General features: G+C 41.6%; 1 protein-coding gene across 5 annotated transcripts; it reads left to right on the forward strand.

Annotated features, from left to right (window-relative positions):
• The first annotated feature begins 4,919 nt into the window (after positions 1 to 4,919).
• On the forward strand, positions 4,920 to 20,777 carry LOC117397942 (zinc finger protein 391-like). Of its 5 annotated transcripts, none has more exons than XM_059008533.1 (3): positions 4,920 to 5,044; positions 13,577 to 14,015; positions 15,569 to 20,777. In XM_059008533.1, the coding sequence occupies exons 2-3, from the start codon at positions 13,598 to 13,600 to the stop codon at positions 16,369 to 16,371; spliced, it is 1,221 nt and encodes a 406-aa protein (XP_058864516.1). In that variant the 5' UTR covers positions 4,920 to 5,044; positions 13,577 to 13,597; the 3' UTR covers positions 16,372 to 20,777. The 5 variants fall into 5 exon arrangements, with proteins under 5 accessions (XP_058864516.1, XP_058864515.1, XP_058864517.1 ...); XM_059008532.1 differs by having other exon boundaries at positions 4,920 to 5,015; XM_059008534.1 differs by having other exon boundaries at positions 4,922 to 5,001.
• The last annotated feature ends 348 nt before the right edge of the window (positions 20,778 to 21,125 follow it).

Here is a 21,125-nt window from a genome sequence, read left to right on the forward strand (position 1 = left end):
CATTTAAATCTTGTTTGCTATTCAAACTGACGCATTGACACAGTCTTCTCACTTGTTCCTCACCTGTAGTGAATGCTTGGGTTCAATGGCCTTCTACTGGAATCCAAGATGCTGAGATCTGCCAAGACGTCATCTCTTTTTGTGAGGCGCTTTTCCATATTTTTAACAAGACTTTGATGAAGAAGCTGCCCAACATTAATACAATTCGGCTTTGGATTTGGCTTCACAGTAATTGATCTGAATTCTTGGCTTTCAAAGTCTGCTCACATGTGTCCCCTAGTGAGTCCTTGAAGGAGGCTAAGTGTTTCACTAAGTGTGCAGTGCCGGGAATGCTCATAGAATGAGCCTGAAGCTTGTAGAGCACATCACCAGGTCAGAGGAATCAGGGCTGGCTCATGGGCTGCTAAGCCCCGATATCTCTGCCTTTCCATGTGCTTTCTTAGTGCATCAGAAGCATTTTCAAAATGCCTACAAAGGGCCCCAGGGACACCCATACAGCTCGTACAGTCCTAACCCTACCAGACACCCATTGTTCATGCAAGATTCGCCCACTGCGTGCAATCTGGGACCCTACCTCTGCTGAGGCTTCATTGAGCTCAAGTTCATTTTTGTTTGACTGGCTGTAAATATTACAGAGTTTCTATAAAGGCTTGAATTGTTTCACAGCAGTGATCTTATCAAACCATCTGTTACTGGTAATTTACTGAGTCAAAATCTCAAAATACATCTTAGTAAAAACCATATTTGAATTCAGCACATCCAAATTATGTAGAAAGATGTGTACCAACTTTTCCTTAAAAATGCCTCCTACACCAGTGGTTCAGTCCACTTCAAGCAGACTGGCTTCAGGACTAGAAAACCCCCAGGAACTGAACAAAATTAGTACCAATTGTAGCGTACTAAACAGAAGATCCAGCTAATTAGTTTAGCTGATCTGATCAAGTGGACCAAGTTAGACTGATTATCATGGGAACGAACCTATAGTCCAGTATATAGAAAATATAACCCAGAATTTTTGACGATTTGAAGGAACATTTTCTGCATGCTGTAGTGCAAATACAGTATAATTAGAACACATGACTTCCCCCACTCTTTTATATGGATTATCTTAGCGTGGATCTTTTTTGTGGCCACGAGGATCTGGTTCAGTATGCTGTAATCAGCATTGAACTTGATCTAGTTTAACTCTGATGATCCCAGTGATCGAATCATAAGAGGCTTAGGGAGGCTAAGCCTCCCCAAAATAAATTGCCCAACCCTCACAAGAAATTGTTCTGACCAACAGAAAACATATTTGTCAGAGAAGAAGATCCATTTTTTTTCCCGCAAACGCGCAAAGCAGGTCTAACAAACATATTTCTCGTTTTCCTACTGCACAACCGCCAGACCGCTAGGGCAGCTGGGATATCAAAATCAACACTGTAGTACAGATACAGGATTTAGTTGCATTTCAATGTCATTGGAGGAAACAATGTGTGGCTGGTTTAACGTCAATTCTTTCCAATGATCTGATCTAATTAAGACTTGCATTATTTTTTTTATTACTCTGTTACTAGTGAGCCTGAATACTAAGTTTCATTCATTGTGTTGAGTTTGAAAAATAGTCGGACTTATGGTCACAAATAAAAGTTGTAAACCAGATTAATTCTCCTGCGTCTTTTTTTTGAGAACTTGTCCTGTATAATAGTTTACAGCACAAAACAGACCTCAAAACCACTCAGGGACGCTACATATACATTTGACATTGTTTTTTTTTCCAACATAAGGAGGCCAAATAAATTAAGTTTACATAAGAAATAGTCCTGAAGCCCAGGTGTTAAATCTGGACGAAGAAAACAACGCCGAATCAATATGGGTCAGAATAATGGACAGAAATTCAAAGGGCATAATAATAGGAGCATGCTATAGACCGCCAAATTCAGATGCTGAGCAAAATAATCTGTTATACAATGACATTAGGAATGTGTGTAGAAAAGGAGAAGCCATACTAATGGGGGATTTCAACTTCCCCCCATATGGGAAAACCGGTGGGGAGCACGACGGACGAAATTGAAATGGTGGAAATGACAAATGACTGCTTCCTAATGCAATTTGTCAAGGCACCGACTAGAGGGGAGGCATGCCTTGATTTAGTCTTTTCAAATAACAAAGACAGAATAACTAAAACAGAGGTCAGAGAGCCATTGGCAAACTCAGACCACAACATGGTCTCATTTGAAGTGATTTTTAAAATCCAAAAAGTAATGACTAAAGCTAAGGTTTACAATTTTAGAAAAGCAAACTATGAAGGAGTAAAATACAGAAAACATCCACAGAAAGAGTGGCTGTTTTTTTAAAAATGTAGTACTAGAGGTGCAAAACAATTACATCCCAAAAGTAGACAAATCTAAATCTAAAACAAAATGGCCAAAATGGTTTAATAGATCAATTAAAAAAAATATTCAGCGAAAAAAGGCACTTTACAGAGTGTTTAAAAGGGACCAAAAACAAAGCACTTGGAACTGCAAACGCAAGTCAAAAAGGAAGTTAGAAAGGCCAAGAGAGAGCGATAGAAATAAACATTGCTAAGGGGGCTAAAACCAATTCCAAAATGTTTTTCCAAACTTATAGAAATCATAACAAATAATATGCAAAGGTGTTTTTTTTCAATTCATTGTAAGTTGTACTAACCTTCTACAGACCAATAAGCCAGACTTCTATTATATGTAAACTCATGGAAACTATAATAAGATCCAAAATGGAAAATTACCTATATATTAACAGTATCCTGGGAGACAGTTAGTATGATTTTAGGAAAGGGAGATCATGTCTAACTGACCTGCTTGATTTTTTTGAGGATGCAACACCGACAATGGATAATTGCAAAGCATATGACATGGTTTATTTAGATTTCCAGAAAGCTTTTGACAAAGTGCCGCATAAAAGATTACTTCTCAAATTGAACGCAATAGGGATTCAAGGAAATGCATGCACATGGATTAGGGAGTGGTTAACATGTAGAAAACAGAAAGTACTGATTAGAGGAGAAACCTCAAAATGGAGCGAGGTAACCAGTGGTGTACCACAGGGATCAGTATTAGGTCCTCTGCTATTCCTAATCTACATTAATGATTTAGATTCTGGTATAATAAGCAAACTTGTTAAATTTGCAGACAACACAAAAATAGGAGGAGTGGCAAACACTGCTGCAGCAGCAAAGGTAATTCAAAATGATCTAGACAGCATTCAGAACTGGGCAAACACATGGCAAATGACAATTTATAGAGAAAAGTGTAAAGTATTGCACGCAGGCAATAAAAATGTGCATTATAAATATCATATGGGAGATACTGAAATTGAAGAAGGGATATATGAAAAAGACCAAGGAGTTTATGTTGACTCAGAAATGTCTTCATCTAGACAATGTGGGGAAGCTATAAAAAAAGGCTAACAAGATGCTCGGATATATTGTGAGAAGTGTTGAATTTAAATCAAGGGAAGTAATGTTAAAACTTTACAATGCATTAGTAAGACCTCACCTAGAATATTGTGTTCATTTCCGGTCACCTCGTTACAAAAAGGATATTGCTGCTCTAGAAAGAGTGCAAAGAAGAGCAACCAGAATTATCCCAGGTTTAAAAGGCATGTCGTATGCAGACAGGCTAAAAGAATTGAATCTATTCAGTCTTGAACAAAGAAGACTACGCAGTGATCTGATTCAAGCATTCAAAATCCTAAAAGGTATAGACAATGTCGACCCAGGGGACTTTTTTGAAAAAAGAAACAAGGACCAGGGGTCACAAATGGAGATTAGATAAAGGGGCATTCAGAACAGAAAATAGGAGGCAATTTTTACACAGAGAATTGTGAGGGTCTGGAACCAACTCCCCGTAATGTTGTTGAAGCTGACACCCTGGGATCCTTCAAGAAGCTGCTTGATATGATTCTGGGATCAATAAGCTACTAACAACCAAATGAGCAAGATGGGCTGAATGGCCTCCTCTCGTTTGTAAACTTTCTTATGTTCTTAATACAGGATTTAGTTGCATTTCACTGTCATTCAAGGAGACAATGCTTGGCTGGTTTACGTCCGGTCTTCCCGCCGATCTGAGCCCCATATAGATATTCGAAAATTTACGGCAGGAGGGAAAGTGTGGAACAGACTCTCGTGCCGCCTATGGATCGAATACATTTTTGGTATGCATACTACAATTGGGATTAGCAAAGGTATTTCAAGCAAGTGGATCAAACTCACTTAATCTCCCTGCTGGGCGCATCGATGGACTGCATTCGGTACACTGCACTGACCCATTTGGACTAAAATAAACAGTAAAACAAACACGTGGGGTCAGTGTGCTTATTTGTCTGCCGTGGTGCTTCAATAACAGGAAAATCTAACAATTCAATCCATTCCAATGGGATTTTGATAACTTTTACACATAAATAAAACTTAAAAAAAGAAAAAAACTGAGCGTACAGAAAGTACATAGACTGATATTGAAAACTAAAATAGTACATTAAAAGGGGGTGTCCCCTGGTTCAGATGTCCACTATGCTTCTATTTTTATGGCAAACATAAAACAATTCCAATGGGGTTTTCTGTGGCAAAATTAAAACAGTGCATGAAACACATTTTCCTGACGCTACCATCATCTTCAAACTGAACAAAATCAAAGTACACAGACTGATAATGAAAACAAACACGCTTCCATTGTCTGTGATGAGTATTCTATTTTTTAGGCACATTCAAAACTATATCTTTGTCAGATAGATTGGTTTGTAAACTGCAGTGTTGAAGGAGTTAATAAATGTACCGCCAACAATCCGCTGCAACCTACCTTACTGAGACTGGCGGGTGCTCAGCCAATCGGATTCCTTTCGCCAGAAACTTTCAGCTAATAGGCTTCCAGAACTTGATAATGCTAAGGAGTACACACGGTCACAGTTCGGCGCATGCGCATATACAGTGGGTTGGTCATATTCCTAGTCTAGTGTCAGCGATCTCTAGAAGTGAACCGCTGTGTACGTTGAAAAAGGTTTGGGTTTTTTTTGTCTGTTTATTAAGGTAAACATTTATTTTAGCAATTGCTGCAAACCTACGCAACAGCTTGTCGGTTTTAATCTACCGTGTTATAAAATGGTGATTTTTTTTTAAAGTATACACAATTCCGATAATGTGAAATCAGTGTGTTTTTCAACGATGACAAACTGTACTGCAGCAGGTATATAAAGTGGAGTAAGTCTTCCTTAGCAAAATATCTTGTTCTAATGGAGCTACACATTGCTTTCTGTGTCATTTAGAACCTCTTTCCAAAGCCACCAGTCGACTTTGCTTTTATTTCATGCGTGTTTTCTTTATGCTGTGTATAATATTGCAGGCGCTGTGTCCTGTTCTTCGCTTCAGCAGATTCCACTCGCTCTGCTTCCACTGGTTAGCGTGTTCGGTTCGGGTTCGAGTTTGTAAAATGTTCACAGACCACATCTGAATGCTGTTTAGTAATATATTTGTCTGCTCTAGCCCTGTGTGTTCATCACCTGAAAGGCAACTCATAGTCAGATAACCTTGGGCCCACCATTCATTTGGGGGGGGGGGGGGGGGGGATTTTTTTGAGGGGTGCTTTTGTAACTTAATAGAGTCAGTATCTTTTGAGGTACATAATGTCATCTGACATTTTAATAACTATTTTAAAAATTAAACAGAACTGATCAGAACATAAGCAGTACATCAAAAAATAATTTCATTCATTATGCATTTTTGTTTTAATTAATTTAAAAACAATTAAAAAAACAAATGTCCTCTCCTGTCCATGACACTTTCGTGATAGCCTTCAAGATTTCTTTTTCAGTATTATAAAAATGTTGCGGTTCCACGTTAATTACAGTTAGAATGCCTGTTACTGAATGAAGGAGATATTCTTTCTTTTAAACAATCCAGCTGCTTCTGTATAGCCTTCTTCATGTAGAGCATCCCGTGGCACTTTACAATAAAAACTCAAAATGCCATTGGCCAATCAGTCCTGCTCACAAATAAGCCAACTCAAACAAATCTGTTTTTAAATGTGATGTAAAAGATTCAGTTGTTCCCTGGAGTAGTGCGATTCCAGCACTTGAAAGGAGCCCTGGCTTTATCTGTCAGTGCTTCTGGTGCATCTCTTTTGGGGTGTTTGCCTCTTCTCTCTAGTTCTGGAGTCCCGGTTGTTGGAGTTTTCTGGTGTCATTGCACACTGGTTCCTGGCTGATATCTACAGCCCAGGTAATGTTAGTTGCAGACCCGGACTCTGCTGCCTTGAATATTGACGTGAGATGTTTTGTTGTAGCTCTCACCTTGGTCTGGTACCCGGTGGTAGTAGCAGTCAAATCCTACTTTCTGTCCCGAGATAAACTGTAGTTATATATTTTTCCTGCAACTCTACTTGCATGAATTCTCAGTCTTGAAATGATTTTACAGTTTTTGCAGCTGCATGCTTTCCTTCCTGGCATTCCATTGCTGTGGGTTTGCTATGGTCTTTTGACCTTTTCTTATTAGTCCTTCATCTAAACTGCTCTGTAGCTGCATAGACCCTGCACTGTTGCAAAGATACGTTTGCATTGTAATGCTGTCACTGGTGGCTGGCTGTTTCTTTACAAAAATAATATTCATTCTCCAATATGACTCTTAACATTGTGTGTGACTGATGTATCCATGTACATCCATATACATATCTGTTAAACAGTAGTTTAAGTAGAAGTACAATGCACTGTACTTGAGTATCTTGTTCACACCTAAATGTAATTCATACAGGTACGAGATTCCATATTCATGTATCAAAAGCCTTGTTTACTGTCCGGTTTGTTTACATCTCCCTTTTACTGAATGATTAGTGACACAAGCTTCCTCCCCCTTTAAAACCTGTTTGCCGTTTGATTTGTAGTTGTAAGTTTTGATCTGTGCTTGCTTCTGTCATACTTATTGCAGTCCTTGCCTTTCAGATCCCAGACTATTTATTTATTGAATATATAAGAGAAGGTTTAGGTATACATAAATCAAATTAGCAGCATTCTTTAGAATCATTTCATTATTCTGTTTGTAATTCAAGCATTAATAAAGATTCCACCATGACATATGGTACGTACAAAATGAAAATGAAATCAAATGGTCCCACTCCAGGACATTTAGCAGGACCCTCTGCTATAGTGCAAGACAGCAGAAGGGAACCTGTGAATATGCTGGCTTCTATTCACTGAAACAGCTTCTGATGGTACAGCGTGAATGTGTAGATATTGCAGGGCAGAGTCAAGGACACACTGCTGAACACAGTGTAGTGAATGATAGACCAGGACCTGCTTCATTTGCCAAATGTTTGTACTTGAGAACTCTGTTATGTCAGCATTCAAACTGTTTGTGAATGAGCCAGTAGGGTTTTTTTCTTGTCCTAAAGAATTTGTTTTTAGAAGAGGCAATGTCAGTAGTGTAAAATATGCAATCAGAAATGATTAGTGGTATTTTAATAACACTACTGGCAACTATAAACCCAGCTTTAATATGTAATCATTGCCGGATCATCACTTACTGTAGTTTGCAGATGACATTAAAAAGTAAATTTTTTTTTAAATATAAGACCCAGAGATTTTCAGGAATTTCAAAACGTTAAAGTTAAAAGAAGGTTTTTTGAATGTGCTGCTGCTGGAGGTTTATCTAAATACAGTTCATACTGTGCACAGCACTTCGGTAGGGTGCTGTTCCTTCTGTTTAGTGTTAATGCAGGCTTTAAAGAGTAAGTAACGGGGCTCCGAAAAATAGTGTTCCACGTCCCCACGTGTTGCTACAACTGTTTAAGTAAGTTGCCTGTCATTTTTCTTTTCACTATTAATATCCTGACAACTTTACACTTACAACTTTAAAGTCTGTGTGACGGAGTACACCCTGCCCCTGTGTGTATTTTGTATTATTTTATATTAGTGTTTTACTGTATGGTTTGGTGTGTTATAAACACAATGTTTTGTTATTATTGTTTACAGCCTGTATGGGGTTAAAATGCCATATCCAGATAAAATCAGAGAATGCGTGGTCAACAGCAAGTGATTATTGACAAACTGGCTGTTGACCAAGCATATATGAGAAACTCTGTGCTGAATGTGGTCAAGGGATAAACTAGGTAATTGATAGCCAGTTAATCCCTCAACCACAATATAAAAACAAGCAGCTTTGGCTGAACGGGGTGAGTGTGTTCAGAGGTGGAACGAGAGTCAGGAGGTAAAGCAAAAGAAACCAGAAATACAACAACTGCTGCTCTTGTTGGTTTAGACCAGCACAATGCTTGATTTGTGCCGTGTCTGTTTGTCTGTTAGTTTAGACCAGCACGATACTTGTTTTGTTCCATGTCTGTTAGTTGTGGCCACTGTGCCGTTTTGTTTTGTATAAGTGTTTTGTTTGGTTTGTTTAAATCTTCATTAATTATTAAACATGCGCTTCAGCACTTCCATACCCCAGTACTGTGTGTCTCCTCCCTGATCTGACGTCACCCGCAAGCCATCTTGCCACAGTCTGTTTCAAAGCGCTTTCCAAAATGTCCGCTCTAGTGTAAGGATTAGTACCCACATTGTCAAACAGGTAACACAGCAATAATGATCCATTATGGTATATGGTATGGAACAGAAAAGACAGAGCACTTATGTTTTTTTTTTTTTAAACATACATGTAAAGTTGTCAGGATGTGAATAATGAAAAGAGAAATGACAGGTACGTTATTTAAACAGTTGTAGCGGCACATGGTGACGTGGAACACTATATCTTTTGGAAATCACTACTTACTCTTTAACAGCGTATTCTCTAGGCACCCGCTCCCATGATAAGTAGTAACACAGCATGCCTGCTAATAACGTCTTCTCCGATGTTGTGGCTGTTTATCGTAAGCACTGGCCCAGAATAAACACCGGGGCTGGCAAGCATTTTTGCTGTCTCACCTGAAGTTTTATGTTCAGACAATTTCTGTGACCACAATGTTGGAATGAAAGAAATGTGCTCAACTACTCCCACTCTTCCCTGCCCATTTTTAGATTATGGTGGTAGTTAAAACATAGGACATGGAGTGCTTATGGGGAGTAACTTTTATTTGGGACCATGGGCTCAGTGCTGGGACCCCTTATTATCTACAGTACATAAATGTCCTAAATAGGGAGATAACCAGCAGTCTTTTAAATTGTGCAGATAGCACAGAGCTGCGGGAGTGGGTTTTGAAGATAGCACAGAGCTGGGGGAATGGGATGTGCAGACAGCACAGAGCTGCGGGAGTGGGATGTGCAGATAGCACGGTGCTGCAGGAGTGGGATGTGCAGATAGCACAGAGCTGCAGGAGTGGGATGTGCAGACAGCGCAGAGCTGCGGGAGTGGGATGTGCAGATAGCACGGTGCTGCAGGAGTGGGATGTGCAGATAGCACAGAGCTGCAGGAGTGGGATGTGCAGACAGCGCAGAGCTGCGGGAGTGGGATGTGCAGACAGCACAGAGCTGGGGGAGTGGGATGTGCAGACAGCACAGAGCTGGGGGATTGGGATGTGCAGATAGCACATAGCTGCGGGAGTGGGATGTGCAGACAGCACAGAGCTGCGGGAGTGGGATGTGCAGACAGCACAGCTGCGGGAGTGGGATGTGCAGACAGCACAGAGCTGCGGGAGTGGGATGTGTAGATAGCACAGAGCTGCGGGAGTGGGATGTGCAGATAGCAAAGAGCTGGGGGAGTGGGATGTGCAGATAGCACAGAGCTGCGGGAGTGGGATGTGCAGATAGCACAGAGCTGCGGGAGTGGGATGTGCAGATAGCACAGAGCTGCGGGAGTGGGGTGTGCAGATAGCACAGAGCTGCGGGACTGGGATGTGCAGATAGCGCAGAGCTGCGGGAGTGGGATGTGCAGATAGCAAAGAGCTGCGGGAGTGGGATGTGCAGATAGCACAGAGCTGCTGGAGTGGGATGTGCAGATAGCACAGAGCTGCGGGAGTGGGATGTGCAGATAGCACAGAGCTGCGGGAGTGGGGTGTGCAGATAGCGCAGAGCTGCGGGACTGGGATGTGCAGACAGCGCAGAGCTGCGGGAGTGGGATGTGCAGACAGCGCAGAGCTGCGGGAGTGGGATGTGCAGATAGCGCAGAGCTGCGGGAGTGGGATGTGCAGATAGCGCAGAGCTGGGGGAGTGGGATGTGCAGACAGCGCAGAGCTGGGGGAGTGGGATGTGCAGACAGCGCAGAGCTGGGGGAGTGGGATGTGCAGACAGCGCAGAGCTGCGGGAGTGGGATGTGCAGACAGCGCAGAGCTGCGGGAGTGGGATGTGCAGACAGCGCAGAGCTGCGGGAGTGGGATGTGCAGACAGCGCAGAGCTGCGGAAGTGGGATGTGCAGACAGCGCAGAGCTGCGGGAGTGGGATGTGCAGACAGCGCAGAGCTGCGGGAGTGGGATGTGCAGACAGCGCAGAGCTGCGGGAGTGGGATGTGCAGATAGCGCAGAGCTGCGGGAGTGGGATGTGCAGATAGCGCAGAGCTGCGGGAGTGGGATGTGCAGACAGCGCAGAGCTGCGGGAGTGGGATGTGCAGACAGCGCAGAGCTGCGGGAGTGGGATGTGCAGACAGCGCAGAGCTGCGGGAGTGGGATGTGCAGACAGCGCAGAGCTGGGGGAGTGGGATGTGCAGACAGCGCAGAGCTGCGGGAGTGGGATGTGCAGATAGCGCAGAGCTGCGGGAGTGGGATGTGCAGATAGCGCAGAGCTGCGGGAGTGGGATGTGCAGACAGCGCAGAGCTGCGGGAGTGGGATGTGCAGACAGCGCAGAGCTGCGGGAGTGGGATGTGCAGACAGCGCAGAGCTGCGGGAGTGGGATGTGCAGATAGCGCAGAGCTGCGGGAGTGGGATGTGCAGACAGCGCAGAGCTGGGGGAGTGGGATGTGCAGACAGCGCAGAGCTGCGGGAGTGGGATGTGCAGACAGCGCAGAGCTGGGGGAGTGGGATGTGCAGATAGCACAGAGCTGGGGGAGTGGGTAATACGTATGAGGCGGTCCTGGAAATCAAAGGTATTTAGACTGCATAGAACTGGGCTGAAACATGACAAATTAAAGCATTGTCACAGGAAAGACCTTGGTGTTGTGGTACTCTGCACTGTCAGCTAGGCAGTGTGGGAGGCAATCAACACAGTAAACAGAATGCTTGGCTGCGTAGTCAAAAGTGTAAAGTACAGATCATGGGAGGGTTAGGACAAGGTTGTGTATTACAAAAACAACACGGAGAGAGTCCGGTGAAGAGCAGCTAGAACAACCCCAGGGCTAAAGGTATGAGTTGTGAATAGAGAGCTGAATCTCTTTATCCAGAAGAAAAGGGTTAGGGAAGTCTTAAAACTCTAATGTTTTAAGCACAGAACAGAGACCAGGAGCAGAGAACACAGCGAAAATTAAGAGAAGACAGCAGGCTCATAAATGAACTGGCAATACATTTCTCAACATTTACTCGTGAGCGTTCGCTAGGAGAAAATAAAAATGTTCTAAGAATCATAGTGTATCCCCATCACGCTCCCTCCTGCAACGATGCTTGTTTTTTGTTCCCACAATACACCACTCATTTCAATCCGAGCACAGGCACTGTTGCAGGAGGGAGCAGAACTGGATGCACTGCAACATTTAGAAGAAATATTCTTTCTCCTGGCGAACGTTGAACAGGGTTAATACAGGACTTGGAAAAATTTGAAAAGTCTTGATTTTCTCCTGGTAATATTCAAGGTCTTGAAAAGCCTTACATTTTAATTGTTTTTTTGGATTGGCCTGGATAAGCCTTGACAATTGTGGAACAAAGTTGCGTCTTGCTATGAAAAGTATTCTCATTATATCTGTAATCTAGATGGAGACTTGCATGCAATGTCTGTGCATGAATTCTGTCAGTTTATTTTATTTGACTTGTTTTACATGTGCACATGCTGCATCACAAAAGTGCTGGAAGTATGGTAGTTTGTTTATTTATTTAAATGCTTTCCCTTGTGTTGGATTAATAAATCAACAGCACTTAACTGGTTGTATATGGTTATAAGCAACTTCCTTTTGTAAAATGAAATCTTTCAGATTTTACTTTTTTTTTAAACATTCTTTAATAACAATATTTTTTTATTATCTATATTTATACAGTTTAGTATTTTTTAATTGATTATTCTTTTATGAATGCATTATTTTAATACCCTATTTTCACTTGTATGCTTTTGTATCATCGGTAAGTAATACTGTAGCTAGGTAAGTTTGACTGAGTTAGCTTATAGTATATGCATTGACATAAACAGGCATTATTTGTATCTGTTACCTACAGAACTGTGCAGTATTGTGATTGGAATACTGCACTCATGTTCATTTCACAAGCTTACCTGTGTAGAAACGCAAGCCTCTTTATCATGGTACCCGGGTGAATATATAAATTCCTCTGTACTACCAGCCATATTTAACACATAATTAACACATAAAGTGGCAATATCCGGCTGAACTTCGGTGTAAAATATACATGCAGAAGCTAATTGTTAAATCCTACAACATCTCGAATTAATGTACATTTTTGGATTGCATTGATTTGGATGGGGTATTTTAATTGGCTTAACTGGAATGTGCATACTTAAAATTTAGTACTGTGTTTTGAGTCCTGTGTTTTGAATTTATGTGCAATACACTATTTTTTTAATGTATTTTTCGATTTGTGTGGTGGGCCTAGAAATGGCTGGAAATGACACTTGCATAAGTGTATGAACCCTGGTTGAATACAAGTAATCCCCTAGTTGATTTACCTATGATGTGTGAAAAAAAAAAAAAAAAAACAATCGGGGAATATGTTTAAACACATAATAATCCTGCGATATGGACAACATGGGATACAGCAAAGGTAAAGTGATGTGTTTCTTGCAAACATTGCAGGAGCTTCTGTAGCACTTTAATGTACGTCAAATGAAATAGGTTCTGAGTAGACGTGCAGTGCTACATACTCGAGGTAAACAGCAAATAGACGGTCATGTTCAGAGCTGTAACTTGCTTTTAATGTCCAGAATTCCTGAAAGTGCTGAGCTGTGCAATGCACTGACCGTTCTGTTAAATACATCACTGTGGCAGAGCAGGGCTCTGCCCTTAGAAATACTGGCAGGGAAGGAGTTAAATTCTTCTCCCTGCCCAGGTTGATTGCGTCAGGTGGGAGCAATCAACCCATTAATCATTCAATTAAGGACTCAGCCACCTGGCATAAAAGGAGGCCTCAGCCTCCCATTTGGAGGAGAGAGTTCCAGAAGGAGAGGAAGAAGTATTTGTCTGTGTATGCTATTTTGTTAGTTTTGATCCAGTGAAGGCAACGCCCAGCCTGGAAACTTTATTTGTAAGTTTAGTTTTGTGTTTATTTTTTTATTTTGTGTTTGAAACCTTTTTGTTTGGCCCTCGTGCCTGTTTATTTTGTATTTTTTGTTTATTAAAAAGCTTTATTTTGAACTTTAAACTGTCTCTGAGCCTCAACCTCGGTCATCCTTGTCACAATCACTTACATTCCAAATGAACTGACCCGAATCCAGGAAGATATCAGAGAGGGCCTTCCTATCCTAATTGTACATTTGTCTTTTTTTTTAACACAGACTGACGAAATATTGGTTGTCATGGATACGAAGGAAAGTATGAAGATGGAACCTGTTTACATTAAAGAAGAGGTTATAGAGGAAGAGTGCTTTTGCATTCCGAAGCGGGTAACAGAGCAGACGTCTGTACGAGAGGAAGACCCTGAACTGAGAGCTGTCCATATTAAAGAGGAGGCCCCGGAGCTAGACCCTGAGTCTGAGCAGTGCAGCGACGATTCTGCTCTACTGGGCAGTGTGCACATTAAAGAACAGGATACCTGCTCTTCTGCTGAAGAGGAGGGCCAAGATCTGGAGTCCGTGCAGGAGGAGCATCGCACCTCTCCACTGGAATCTCTCCAGATTGTTCAAGTAGAAATAGTTGATGTGAAAGAAGAAAACCCAGCAGAACAAACGACAAGCAATGAAGAGGAGGAAGTTCCTTCTACTCGCTGCAAAACATGTAAGTATAACCGTGTAACAGACGTAGTGAATTTGGTATGGACTATGTTGTTGTTGTTTATAATTTATTTACCCCTTTTATGTAAAATACCAGTGTGTTTCCTGGACTGTTGCTCGAAAGCATCCTTGTACTAGTGCCTTTCATCATGTTCCTACTGTTAATTCCTGCATGCTACTGTAGGTCCACAGATCATTCCCAAGTACTGCATGACAGTCCTGCACTCGGAAGCAGTGGACTTTATACATCAGCCCCTGTTTAACACGTCAGTGTGGTGATAACACTGAGAATTGGATGCTTTTTGTGTTTTAGGGATGTCAAATTTATTTAGGGTAAAAGACGTCATTGTCTTGGTTTAACCTTCCATCAGCAGCAAAAGAACATTATAGACATGCAGCAGTAATGGGGTATAATTGGACACCCAAAAAAGATTTGGAAAGAAAATGGGTACAAATCCAGAACATCATTCCACTATATCAAATCCATCATTTTTTAAATAACTGCAACATTTTTTATTTTTTTTATTTACTTTGTGGAGTAACGTGGCTTCATGCAGTGCTCCATGCAGGTTACCTACTTGCAGGTGCTGCATCTGGCCCTGATCTTTCTCCCCCTCTCTCTGTTGCACAGGTAACACCATCCCTTCATGGGTTTGGGAGCACTACATCAATTCATGAATATGACAATCATTACTCTGCAGTAATTCAGCATTAGTTTTTTACTCAGACAGCTTTCAGTGGTGATGTTGCTTCCTGTTTTAAAATAAGGCATTGCCAAAGATATTCCTTAAATACATATCCACAGTGCATCCACCTCCCTTAAATACATATCCACAGTGCATCCACCTCCCTTAAATACATATCCACAGTGCATCCACCTTCCTTAAATACATATCCACAGTGCAGAGGTCCCCAGCCTCACAGTCCACCAGCTCATTTTGATGCCATTTCTTGCTGGTCCTTTGGCATGTACTAACGTTTACAGGAAGGATACAGCTCTTCAAGAATGATGACAGCAGCCTGAAGCACTGTCGTGTCTTTCATGCAGAACTCATCTGTAAAATCAGCAACATGCTGAAGTATGCATATACCTCATCATGCACCTCTCATTTCAATCAGAGCACAGGCACTGTTGCAGGAAGGAGCATGAACTGGATACACTGCGATGTTCAGAAGAAATACTCTTTCTCCTGGTGAACATTCCTGAGTAAAAGTAATTCCCTTCTTTAATTGCATATGATGTGTGAATAAAGAATAAACTGCAAGGGGTTCTGGATCTTGTCCTTCAGATGAGACGTAAAACCGAGGTCCTATTGTAAGGGACTCTGCAGCAGCAGTTGTTGAGTCTCTAAGTCGCTTTGGATAAAAGCGTCTGCTAAATGATATTCATGTTAAAAATGAAAAAAGTAATTAGTAAATTACTGTCTAAATGTGAACTGTGCAGTAACCTCTCTCTCTCTCTCTCTCTCTCTCTCTCTCTCTCTCTCTCTCTCTCTCTCTCTCTCTCTCTCTCTCTCTCTCTCTCTCTCTCTCTCTCTCTCTCTCTCTCTCTCACAGTGGGTGCAGAACGTCAAGCCCATTCATGTCCTCACTGTGAAATCTCATTCACTCGGAAACAGTACCTGGAGAAGCATATCAAGGGCACACACCAAGAGGAGTATGTGCAGATGCTGAGAGCTCCGTCTTCCCAGGTCTGCCACCACTGCACTGTCTGTGGGAAGACATTCAGTAAGTCTGGAAACCTCAAAGCACACCAGAGAATTCACACAGGAGAAATGCTGTATCACTGTACTGAGTGTGGGAAGGGTTTCAGTCAGTTAGGAAACCTTAAAACGCACCAGCGAATTCACACAGGAGAGTCGCCGTACAGCTGCAGCGAGTGTGGGAGGAGTTTTCGTGTGTTAGGAAACCTTAAAAAACACCAGCGGATTCACACAGGAGAAACACCCTACCACTGCACTGACTGCGAGCGCAGCTTCAGTCGCTTGGAGACCCTGAAAGTTCACAAGCGGATTCACACAGGAGAGACCCCGTATTGCTGCTCGGAGTGTGGGACGTTCTTCAGTCACTCCACTACTCTCAAAGCGCACCAGCGCGTTCACTCTGGAGAGACCCCCTACTCCTGCACCGTGTGTGGGAAGAGTTTCAATCGATCAGGGAACCTTAAACAGCATCACCGCATTCACACAGGGGAGGCGCCGTATCACTGCTCTGTGTGTGGGAAGAACTTCAGAATCTCGGGAGATCTCAAAAAACACAAGCGCATTCACACAGGAGAGAAGCCATATTACTGTACTGAATGTGGGAAGAGATTTACTTATCTGTACCAGCTGAAAATTCACAGCTGCGCTTGTGTATGAAAATAAACCCCTGCAATATGTAGCGGATCATTTGTAATAATTGACCTAAAGAGAGTGAATTCTAGATTCATTCAGGGTCACATTGTACATTCCACTGAATCTATACAGCAGATACGCCTGTCAAACGGTAGCCAGTTCAGCAAGTGTTTTACAATGACGTGTGCTAGCAGAACTCTTTTGTTCAGTGCTGACTAAGTCAGGGAACAATATTGCCATTTTTCAAATATGACAAATATTATAGCTGTTCTGCTTCTCCTAAACCACAAGATGGCACATGTGAGTCACAGGCAGTAAAATGCTCTTTATGTCTCTTGCTACTGTCTGTCCTGTACATCAGGAGTTCTCAAACTTTTTTTGTTGACGGACCCATTTTCACATGTAACATTAATCACGGACCCCCTACTGAGAAACTGACTGACAAAAGTATATAAAATGTACTTATAAACACATACTGTTAATAATGCTTAAAGAAAAAAAGTACACAGCACTTACAGATACTGCAGATGTCAGTGAGATGGGTGGGCCTGCTTCTTACTGCAGAGTCTGTCTATCCTTGGTGTGATGGTTGACAAGCAAACTCGCAAATCATTCTCCACTTCTAATCGGGACCTGAGCTTTGTCTTCATAGCTGCCAAAGCAGAGAACGATGCTTCACATATATATGTTGTTGGGAAAGGTAGCAGCACTTTCATGGCTTCTTTTACTAAGACTGGGTACTCCACTGCAACAGTTGGCCAAAACTGGTAAGGGGCTTGTTCCTGAAACTTAATTTTCAGCGTGCGGTCACAGGAGAGTTCGACCAGCTCTTGTTCTGCTTTTCCACTCAAGCGACAGGTTGACGTAGCAAAAGTTGAAAATGGATCTCGAACCCAATCGTATTCCTCCATGTATAAATTTTTAAAGTAAACTCCGAAGTACTCTGCCAAAGTTGAAAGGTGAGCAACGATAGTGTCACACAGTCAACTGTCATGCTGTTCGTATCCAGGAATTCTGTCAGTTGCGGAAACATTTTGGAGATTCCATTGCTCACTCTTGTTTTCCAAATGTCTAGTTTCTTCGTAAATGATGCAATCTTGTCACTCACCTCAAGTATGGTTGTATTGCCCCCTGGTGTGGACAGGTTCAGGGCATTCAACAAGTTAAACATATCTGCGAGGTATGCAAGCTTTGTGATCCATAGCGTGTCAGAAAAGTTTTTGGCAAGTGTAGGATTATGCACAGAAAGAAAGCCCAGCAGTTCTTTGCGAAGTTTGAAAACTTGTTCCAACACTCTGCCGCGAGATAACCAACGCACCTCCGTGTGAAACAATAATTTGTCATATTCAGCACCCATTTCGGAACACAACTTTGAAAACAGGCGTGAATTCAAAGGCCTGGACTTCAGAAAATTCACAACTGTAACAGCATGTAATTCGGGTTCCATTTTCTTTGATGCAAGGGCCTGGCGATGCAGCATACAGTGTGTGACAATTACGTTTGGGTTTATAGCTTGTATTCTTGCTACAACACCATTCCTGTTGCCTGTCATAGCGGCCGTGACCGTGACGTCTGTACAAACAGCAACACACTTCTCCCAGTTTAGAGATTCAGCTTTCATGAAATCATCCAATCATTTTAAAATGTCTTCACCTGTTGTACGTTCTGGTAACTCCTGACAAAAAAACAAAATCTTCCACAATTTACCCCAACCAAACATAACGAACATAAACTAACAATTGTGCGGCATTACCAACATCTGTTGTCTCATCAAGCTGAACTGCAAACTGCTCACACGTACGTAGCCTTTCGGTGAGCCGGCATTTCAAATCACTTGAAAGCTCTTCAATTCTCCTACTTACTGTGTCATTAGAAAGTGGTATGGCCTTCAGTTTCTTCGCTGCATCTTCGCTAACCATCACTTCGCACATTTCTACAGCAGCTGGAAGAATCAGTTCTTCTCCAATAGTATGGGCCTTTTTACTCTTTGCAATCCGAAGCGCTGTTAAGAAGGGTGCTTTCAGAGCCTTTTCTGGAACCGTTGTTATGTTTGTCATTTTAGTTTTCTGTTGATTGTATTCTTTCTTTCTTTTAAAAAAGTCTCTGGATTTATCTTTGTATTCCGGGTGCCTTGTAGTAAGATGTCGTTTCAGCTTTGCAGGTTTCATTGCTTCATTTGACAGAATTTGTAAGCATGCAACGCATTGCGGCCGCCCATCACTGAATTCCATAAAACCAAAATCAATGTAACTGTCATCAAACTTTCTCTTCTTTTGCTTTTTACTGGACTCGGCATTGTCACTGCCTTCAGCACAACTAGCAGTACATGGACGTTTTAAATACTTATCCATTTTTCTTAATGTTTGCTCACTCACTATTTATTTTCTCTCTCACTGATATCTTTCACTTCCACCTGCCAAATACGTCTCAGACTGACATCACTGAGCTCTTGTCGTAAGCATTTCTGCATTTGACGCTTATTAGTAGGCTTACCATAGTTTTCATATTAACCGGCGAGATTTGAGAACATTTTGAAGTTGCCTTTAAACTGCAATATGTTTTTATCTGTAAGTATTACGCCTTTGTTAATATGTAAAGTTTAATTAATCTTGCTGATTAATTTTTCTGATTTGATCGGGAGTGCATATTATTAGGGCAATATTAATTATTAATAGAATGTAAAAAGAGACAGTTGACACTGCAAAAAAAACATGAATGAAAAAAAACATTTAATCATTTTAATTATTATTATTGCTGTGTACGGAGTTACGCAGGTGTAATGCTTAATTTACACGATACTTTATTTCAGTTAAGGGTAACATTAAAATCCCATTCTGTCTCCCCAGCGGTGACTGGGGTACTATTCTCCTCAATGTTAGTAACTCTTACTGTACTATGTTTCTGCACCACTAAGTAATTATGATTATATGCGTCTGTTCCGGTAGGGATTGCATACGTGCGGTGAGATTTTTTTTCCCCTAATATTTTGCGGACCCCCTGGGCAGTCTCTAAGGACCCCCAGGGGTCCGCGGACCCCAGTTTGAGAACCCCTGCTATACATGTTGATTTCATGTAAAATAAATACCACAAGCAAATGTGCTTTATTGAGTTTCGCTTTAGCCAGAAGTATGTGTAGTTTTTATTGTTAGCGCACTGTTTTGCCTTTTGAGAGAGCAGGAGGTCGGGGTCATGTAGAGATTGGGGTGTCTGTCTGTCTGTCTGTCCGTCACACTTATGTTTGCCTCTGTCTGAAGAACTGCTTATCCAGTTGTCAGAAGTCTTGGTATAAACGTTATTTAGCTTTAAGTTGTTGAGAATATCATATCCTCGAGGGGTTTCTGTCGTACATCTGTATGTCACACTTTTCTGCTTGCATCTGGAGAACCGCTTATCAAATTGAAACAGTCTGTTGCTAATTCTTATTCTTTACTACTCTATACATACTGAGAATATATGGCATGGTCTGTATTCTACTGATAGCTCTCATTTTGACTTTCCAGCCGTGGCACCTTCTATAACATACATTTTTCAAACAAATACCCCTTACTTTAGGACTGAGGAGATGGCATTCTTTCAACCTCTCCTCATAGATCTCAAATATTGTGTACTGGGAGGAGCTTTGCACCTTCCAGTTTCTTTTAATTACATGCAAAAGGAATATGCTGTTTATTTGCATAATTCAATCACTCTGATAAACTCTTACCTGATGAAAGATGACAGCAGCCTGAAGCGCTGCCAGGGACTGTCTCTTATGCAGAACTCAGCTGTAAAATCAGCAACATGCCGAAGTATGCATATACCTCATCATGCACCTCTCATTTCAATCAGTGCACAGGCACTGTTGCAGGAAGGAGCATGAACTGGATACACTGCGGTGTTCAGAAGAAAAAAAATCTCTTTCTGCTGGTGAACATTCCTGAGTAAAATGAATTCTTCTTAAATGACCTAGGATGTGTGAATAAAAAAATATCAAAACTACCAGGAATGTTTTGAAGAGAATTCAAAATTGGCTTAGATCTGGAGAACAACAAATACAGCAAAGGGAAGTAATGTGTTTCTTGTGAACACTGCAGGGCGTTCTGGATCATGTTAAAAACAGAAAGGGTAATTACTGAATTACTGTCTAAATGTGAACGGTGCAGTAACCTCTATCTCTCTCCCCTTTTCTCTCACACAGTGGAGGCCTCATCTGTAATCTCACTCTTTTCCTTAAGATGTAATTAAAAAATAACTCTTTTAGTTGAATTCTAACCAGAAAAATTAAATTACAGAACACCCATTGACTTTGTCAGCACTCATACTGGTGCTAGTTCCTATGTGTTAAATCTTGTTGCAAAATAAATAAAACCTGTCTAATACAGCCCTTCTACAACCGGCATGCAGGGTATGTCCTGTGGGTACGGTACACACACAGTCAAATCCAAACACAATGGAGAAAATACAATTACAATCAATACAGGGTATGCCTGGACAGTGCCTGCATGCAGGGTATGTCCTGTGGGTACGGTACACACACAGTCAAATCCAAACACAATGGAGAAAATACAATTACAATCAATACAGGGTATGCCTGGACAGTGCCTGCATGTTCTGTAAAGTATGTTTAAAAAGTTTACTTAAACCTTTAGGTTTTGTAGGTGCAGTATTAATGTTTACAATACCTCTGTAGTCGGCACACTGTTTTCTTTGATCCCCAAAGATGCTGGATTAGGCAGATTTTTTTTACTATATCAAATCTATGACTTAAAAATGGTTATTCAGGATTATAGACCACATTT

This window comes from Acipenser ruthenus, chromosome 37 (genome assembly GCF_902713425.1).
Source record: "Acipenser ruthenus chromosome 37, fAciRut3.2 maternal haplotype, whole genome shotgun sequence".
Classification (NCBI taxonomy): Eukaryota; Metazoa; Chordata; class Actinopteri; order Acipenseriformes; family Acipenseridae; genus Acipenser; species Acipenser ruthenus.

Excerpts from the sequence above, each read along its gene's own strand:
- LOC117397942 (XM_059008533.1), top strand. The coding sequence starts at position 13,598 with ATGGATACGAAGGAAAGTATGAAGATGGAACCTGTTTACATTAAAGAA. Across the intron at positions 14,016-15,568 it reads TTCTACTCGCTGCAAAACAT|TGGGTGCAGAACGTCAAGCC; the intron begins GTAAGTATAACC and ends TCTCTCTCACAG.